Source organism: Penaeus japonicus, unplaced genomic scaffold, assembly GCF_977035675.1.
Source record: "Penaeus japonicus unplaced genomic scaffold, GWHDUDI00000001_assembly GWHDUDI00000040, whole genome shotgun sequence".
Taxonomy (NCBI): Eukaryota; Metazoa; Arthropoda; class Malacostraca; order Decapoda; family Penaeidae; genus Penaeus; species Penaeus japonicus.
Genome location: NW_028234442.1, coordinates 16,942,253 through 16,949,752, shown reverse-complemented (window position 1 = coordinate 16,949,752; position 7,500 = coordinate 16,942,253). Strand labels below are relative to the sequence as shown.

Sequence of the window (7,500 nt, the reverse complement as noted above, 5' to 3'; positions counted from 1 at the left end):
AGGAGAGAGAAGGAGACAAAGAATGAGACAGAGAATGAGACAGAGAAGGAGAGAGGGAGAAAGAAAGGGAGAAGGAAAGAGGTAAAAAAGAGAGAGGGGGAGAAGGAGAGAAATGAGCAGAAAAAGAGGGCAGTTGACTCATTAAGATCTTGTAGGAAGTGCTCGATCGCCGCCACTCCGATGAGCGCCTCGCTGCCAGCGTCATGAGCGACTTCCTACGCCCAGGGACTGACCCTGGCTGATGCTCTTGCTTGCGCTCTTTCTCTCTCTCTTAATCGGTGTCTGTGTCTTTAATCGTGTCTGTGTCTGTGTCTGTCTGTCTGTCTGTCTGTCTCTGTCTCTGTCTTTGTCTCTATGTCTCTCTATCTCTCACTGCTTCCCTCTCTATCTCACTGTCTCTCTCTCTATCTCATTGTTTCTCTCTCTATCTCACTGTCTCTCTCTCTCTATCTCTCTTTGTCTCTATGTCTCTCTATCTCTCACTGCCTCCCTCTCTATCTCACTGTCTCTCTCTCTATCTCATTGTTTCTCTCTCTATCTCACTGTCTCTCTCTCTCTATCTCTCTATGTCTCTCTATCTCTCACTGCCTCCCTCTCTATCTCACTGTCTCTCTCTCTATCTCATTATTTCTCTCTCTATCTTACTGTCTCTCTCTCTCTATCTCTCTATGTCTCTCTATCTCTCACTGCCTCCCTCTCTATCTCACTGTCTCTCTCTCTATCTCATTGTTTCTCTCTCTATCTCACTGTCTCTCTCTCTCTATCTCTCTTTGTCTCTATGTCTCTCTATCTCTCACTGCCTCCCTCTCTATCTCACTGTCTCTCTCTCTATCTCATTGTTTCTCTCTCTATCTCACTGTCTCTCTCTCTCTATCTCTCTTTGTCTCTATGTCTCTCTATCTCTCACTGCCTCCCTCTCTATCTCACTGTCTCTCTCTCTATCTCATTGTTTCTCTCTCTATCTCACTGTCTCTCTCTCTCTATCTCTCTTTGTCTCTGTCTTTGTCTCTATGTCTCTCTATCTCTCACTGCCTCCCTCTCTATCTCACTGACTCTCTCTCTAGCTCACTGTTTCTCTCTCTATCTCACTGTCTCTCTCTCTTTATCTCTCTTTGTCTCTGTCTCTACTTTTCTATCCCTTTCTCTCTCTCTGTGATAGGTGTCTTAGTCTGTAGGAACTAATAACCCACCACAAATAAGGTACTTGATATCAGACACAGGGTTTATGCAGTTCAGGTTTATTCCATAACGCAGATAGTCTGACGTTATGGTACATGATAGATATATTCACTACAGCACAATGATCACAGTAATAAACAATATCACAACACGTATGAAGAGGCGGAGAAATCGGGCGTCAGCGGTAACTATGTGCGAACCACCCATCAGATAAAGTTGACATGACCTGACCCGGCGATTGCCTTGCTAGTTATGATATGATATTTCATATGAAATTTGTATATGATCTGTTTGTTGTATTTAATATCATATATAAAGATTCTATATAATTCTCGCACGATCTCTCTCTCTCTCACACACTCTCCCCCCCCCCTCTCTCTCTCTCTCACTCCCTCCCTCCCTCTCTCCCTCCCTCCTTCCCTCCCTCCCTCTCTCCCTCTCCCCCCTCCCTCCCTCCCTCCCTCCCTCCCTCCCTCCCTCCCTCCCTCCCTCCCTCCCTGCCTCTTTCCCTCCCTCTCTCCCCTTCTTTCTCTTTCTCTCTCTCCTTTTTCTCCTCTCCCCCCCGAGGGATGAACAGTACCCACATCCATAAAAAATGTCGATGCGATATGACAACTTTCAAATCGCTCTCCCCATTTCGCTCATATTCACACCGGGGACATGGGCCGCGTGCGTGCTCTCGTGCGTGACTCGCCGCGTTGCAGATATTGTTGCACTGGTGCACACGGAAGCTTAGTATGCGCTGAGAAGGGTTTCACAGGGAAGAAATATGCCCGTAAGAAATGTGTCAACTGTCGTCTTGAGCATAATGCGAATCTGCGTTGTCCACATACTTCCCGAAAGACAGAATTGAAGGAAAGCCATACAAAGGCAAGCGGTTCTTCCCTTGAAAGAAAAAAGAAAAAAGAAAGAAAAAAAAAGAAGAAGAAGAAAAAAAAAGTGGCTACTCAAAATGGTCTACAGCATTTTTTCCCCCTTCAGTTCCATCCATGGCATCATCTGCAATGCATGCTCCTGTTGCAACTATTTTGCAATGCTAGCTTCCGTTGCAATAGCACAGGCCCAGCTCCAGCTCCAGCTCCATGCACACCGGTCGACAAGAGGATTTGAAAACAGAGAGCAAGGAAAATCGATTCGATACCGGCCTATTATGCAACAACAGATTGCATAGCAACTTTAATTTCAAGAAAGGATGGTTTCACACCGACCTGTAGTGGAACTTCGATGTAATAAGTTGAGAAGGGATTCCCTAAAATGACTTTCAGAGTATTCATCGGAGTTTTAAGAAGACTGAGGGATATGGTCTGGTTTTAAGTGGTCAATGATATCTATGTAATTTGAGCACTTTATTGCAACCGTTCATACGTAGTTACTGTTTGATTGGTGGCCCTCCTAAATTGCTATACTCTGCCACTATGGGGTGATGTTTTTTTTTTTTACTTTAACTGGACACTTTCTCTTTGTCTTTTTTTTCTTTCACTTTCTGTCTCTTTCTCTTTCTCTGTCTGTGTTTGTGTCTGTGTCTGTGTCTGTTTCTCTGTCTCTCTCTTTCTCTCCCTCTCCCTTCCTCCCTCCTGTCTGTGTCTGTGTCTGTGTTTCTGTCTGTGTGTCTCTCTCTCTCTCTCTCTCGCTCTCTCTCTCTACCTCTCTCTCTATATATATACCCCCCCCCCCTCTCTCTCTCTCTCTCTCTCTCTCTCTCTCTCTCTCTCTCTCTCTCTCTCTCTCTCTCTCTCTCTCTCTCTCTCTCTCTCCCTCCTTCCCTATCGCCTCTATCTCCCCCTCCCCCTCCCCCTCCCCCTCCCCCTCCCTCCTTCCTTCCTTCCTTCCTTCCCATCCCTCCCTCCTTCTGTTACCCCCCCCCCCTCACCAGAAAAAAAAGAATCATCTCGTGCCCAAGAGCCCCTTTCCTAACCCTCGCCTTTCCATCTCCTCCTCCAGCGCCCCCTGCTAGCCTGCCGAAAGAGCGCCTGGCGGGACTTCCTGGGCGCCAACCTGAGCATCCTGCAGGAGCGCTACTGGCCCACTCCCTGGTGCTTCGAGAGCCGCTGCCAGACCATCCTAGCGTCGGTCCTCCGCTCCAGACTGCCGGATATAACGTACAGAAGGTGAAAGGACTTCGGCTCGTTGGGGTGTCGCCTTTGGTTGGTCGGGGGGTGGGGGTGACGGGGGGAGGGGGGGATACTACTGCTAATGCTATTGTTATTGCTGTTGTTACTGCTACTGCAAATGCTACTGCTACTTTTAATGATGATAATTACATTAATGAAGATTATAATGATAATGTTGATAATGATAATGATAATCTTATCAATTAGAATGATAAATATGATAATCATATTAATTATAAAGATGATAATGATAATTGTAATAAAAAAATTAAGTAATTATAATGATGATACTATAACTGATGATCACCATTATCATTAGCTTATTTAAACATCATTGATGTCACCACAAACATCCATGTCCCAGACTCCTTAGAAGAGCACTGACACTCTTATGCCCTTGCAGAGAGTTACTGCAGCTGAAGGACGGGGGCCAAGTATGCCTAGACTGGCTGGACAAGGCTGGGGACGACGCCAAGAAGCCCCTGATCATTATCCTGCCGGGGCTGACGGGGTCCTCGCAGAGTGAGTACGTCAAGAGTTTCGTCCTGATGGTGCAAAAGGCCGGCGCGAGGTGCGTCGTTTTCAACAACAGGGGTCGCGGCGGAGTTGAACTCAAGGTGAGTGGGGAGACTTGCTTAAACTGGGGCGGAGGAAAAAGGTTTTGTTTATTGACCTTTGTTTATTGTGGGGAGACTTGCTTAATCAAACTGGAGCGAAGGAAAAAGGTTTTGTTTATTGACCTTTTGTTTAGGTTTTGTGGGGAGTCGAACTCAAGGTGAGTGGGGAGACTTGCTTAAACTGGGGCGGAGGAAAAAGATTTTGTTTATTGACCTTTGTTTAGGTTTTTGTGGGAAGTTATTTATTTGTCTGAATGCGTGTCCCGGTTTAGGTTTTGTCTCATTGATCTCATTCATAACCTGCTAGTTTGGATTTTTGTTGATTTGATTTGATTTGAGAACAGGTTTGTAACTCCTTTATTTGATAAGATTTATGAGAAGGTTTGTATCTCATTTATTTAATCTTATTTCTATACAGGTTTAGATTTTATTAATGATTCTTTGAATTTATCGACTTGTGGTGTGTTCAAATTCTTTCCCACATACATAATTGATCAACCCCTTTTAAAAATTCATCCACACTTGTTCAACAATCCTATATATAGCCTTCCGTCCCATCCTCACCACACGCACATGATTCCAGACTGCGAGGACGTACTGTGCAGCCAACAGCGATGACTTGGAGGAAGCTATTCTGCACATCCGTAGCAAGTACTCGGAAGCCCCACTCATGGCCACGGGTATATCTCTTGGGGGGTAAGTGATCTGTGTCTGGCATTTGGGTACCTTGGGAAGTACCTTGTGGTTTTATTCTTGTAAGAGTCCTTCTATCTGTATGTTTTTTTTTTTTTAAATTCTTGTAATAGTCTTTCAATTTTGTTTTTCTATTTTTGGGAGGATATTCTGGGGGATTAGAGGCTTGGTTAGATTTTTAAAGTAACTTTGAAATATCTTTTTTGCATTGTTTTTTATTTTGCTAGAGAGTATGCCACATTTGTACTCATGCTGTAAATTTTATTTGTTTTATATATAACTTAGTCTTGAATCTATCTTGCTGTCTTTACCTCACAAAATTACATACACATTAATACTCACCAATTAAAAAAAAAGTGAGTGAGTGAGTGAGTGAGTGATTGAGTGAGTGAGTGAGTGAGTGAGTGAGTGAGTGAGTGAGTGAGTGAGTGAGTGAGTGAGTGAGTGAGTGAGTGAGTGAGTGAGTGAGTGAGTGAGTGAGTGAGTGAGTGAGTGAGTGAGTGAGTGAGTGAGTGAATGAGTGAGTGAATGAGTGAGTGAGGAGAGAGTGAGGAGAGAGTGAGGAGAGAGTGAGGAGAGAGTGAAGAGAGAGTGAGGAGAGAGTGAGGAGAGAGTGAGAGAGAGAGAGAGTGAGAGAGAGAGAGAGTGAGAGAGAGAGAGAGAGAGAGAGAGAGAGAGAGAGAGAGAGAGAGAGAGAGAGAGAGAGAGAGAGAGAGAGAGAGAGAGAGAGAGAGAGAGAGAGAGAGAGAGAGAGAAATAACAAGAAAGAAAATAATTTCAACGCCAATAAAAAAAAACTATTCTCTGCAGGATGATTCTAGGCAACTATCTAGCCACACGCGGAGATAAGGCTGCGGAGCACCTAGTAGCGGCTATGGTGCTCTCTATTCCCTGGAACGTGTTTGTTGGGACGGAGAGCCTAGAGAAGCCCCTGTGGAACCTCCTGCTCAACCGGCACCTGGCCCACTGCCTCGTCGACTCCATCAGAAGCATGAGGAAGCAGCTGGAAGGGAACTATAACTGGGACCTCGACCATGTCCTGCAGGTAGGGGACTCTTTACTGAAGGTGTTGGTTCTTGATTCTTGCCTTTTGTGTTTTGGCGATTCTATTTCTTCTTTTTTTCTGATGAGAAAACTGCCTGGCCTGTACCTCTGGTTGAGGTAACCTGCCATGAAATCCTATGCAATTTAATAGACTAGGTGTTTATTTTAGTACAAATAGGAAGGAAATCAAAGAGAATCTATCAGAAGACATTGTAGAAGTAACATAAGTCAATCCAGAAACTGCTATCCATAGATAATATATTTAAAAGAGAATTTTTACTTTTGTTTTTTAAAATGAATTCCATATATTCATTGTAACCTACATGGCTTTTAAACTTGAGGTTCCCTTTTTCAGAGCAAGACCATCAGAGAGTTTGATTCTAGATTCACTGCCGTTCAGTTTGGATTCCGTGATGTGGAGGAATACTATAGGACTGCCTGCCTTCATGATAAGCTAGACAACATTAAGGTGCCTCTGTTGTGCCTCTCTGCAGCAGATGACCCTTTCCAGCCCATGGAAGGTAAGGTTAATTGGCTAATATCAGGAGACCATAATCTTGAATTAAGGTAACTATGCAGAGAGATAAATCAAGATATTTAATAATTTGAAATAACCTAGATTTAAAAATCTGTGTGAACATGATCTACACATTAAGTTATAACTGCATGAAAAGTTGTCAGAGATCATAGAAACATTTTTTCTACAGGTATCCCGGTGGAAGCTGCAAACAAGTCGAGTCATGTGGCTATCGTAGTGACTGCTCGAGGAGGACATATTGGCTTCATGGAAGGGATGTTCCCGACAAACACCTACTACAGCGACCGCCTCTACGGACAACTGGTGAAGGGAATATTCTCCAACTTGGAAGCCATGAAGAAAATCAAGAAGGAAGCTGACGACCATGCCAGACAGTGCAACAGTGAAGCTATAGGTGCAGAATCATAGGGTGTTTTTTTTTTTTTTTTTTTTCACTTATTTGAGGTGATGATCAATGATGAACAAAAGCTTAAGATTTTATTTATTGTGTCTATTTCTCTCTCTTTGGTTGTATACTTTGTGGTCTTTCTTTTAAAAATTATTTAAATTTGTCTGGATATCTTTGCTATGTTATTTATTTTATAGAACATTTGTTGATGTTTATATGCAATTTAGTGGCCTTCAGAAAATTTTGTTAGTGTGATGGGTACAAAATTTTGTTAATGATGCAAGCTAATTTATATATGTTCATGCACAATTAAGATAACTTTACAAACTACCTTTATGCTGAATAAAGAAAAGGAAGTTGATATACTTACTGATGTAATATGGTTTTATTTGTACAAAATGTAAATACTAAACTTGATTAATACTATGAGAATATGAATTGGTTATATAAGTCATACTGTGAGGAAAGTTGTTGAACAAATATACAGAGAAAAATAAGAAAAATAAACAATAATCATAATGAGCTAATGACCATGACAGATAGAAATATATATATACATCTGAATCGATGGAAAAGAAGGCAGCAATAAATCACGACTGAGGTATTTTCTTGGAAATGGTTCAGGCGGGTGAAGTGACATGAGAAAGTCTGTTTGGAAATGACACAGACCAGATGATTCCTCTTAGGTCTTTGGTATTAATTTTATTATTTATGAATCAGCATTTATTTTCTGGATGTCATGGTTGATTGAGGGATTGAAAAAATAGTTTGATTTGAATTTTTAGTGTTGATCATATTCCAACATTGCTTTTAAAGGAAAAAGAGATTGATTTATTGCAAATATATGTGCAGTATGTATCAATGCATACTTTTTAATTGCAATATGGTCCCTTTTTTATTATTTAATAGTGTTGGGAAATGTAACTAATA

At 42.2% G+C, this 7,500-nt stretch overlaps 1 protein-coding gene across 2 annotated transcripts in view; it reads left to right on the top strand.

The window, feature by feature from the left end:
- The window catches only part of LOC122260381 (phospholipase ABHD3), a 29,297-nt gene that overhangs the window by 21,743 nt on the left and 54 nt on the right, over positions 1-7,500 (top strand). For both annotated transcript variants that reach the window (XM_043027624.2, XM_043027623.2), the window contains exons 3-8: positions 3,121-3,287; positions 3,694-3,907; positions 4,491-4,603; positions 5,411-5,645; positions 6,000-6,165; positions 6,352-7,500. The exon at positions 6,352-7,500 is cut by the window's right edge and continues 54 nt beyond it. In XM_043027624.2, coding sequence (XP_042883558.1) covers positions 3,121-3,287; positions 3,694-3,907; positions 4,491-4,603; positions 5,411-5,645; positions 6,000-6,165; positions 6,352-6,590 — 1,134 coding nt within the window. In that variant the 3' untranslated portion in view covers positions 6,591-7,500. The remainder of the gene's footprint in view (positions 1-3,120; positions 3,288-3,693; positions 3,908-4,490; positions 4,604-5,410; positions 5,646-5,999; positions 6,166-6,351) is intronic.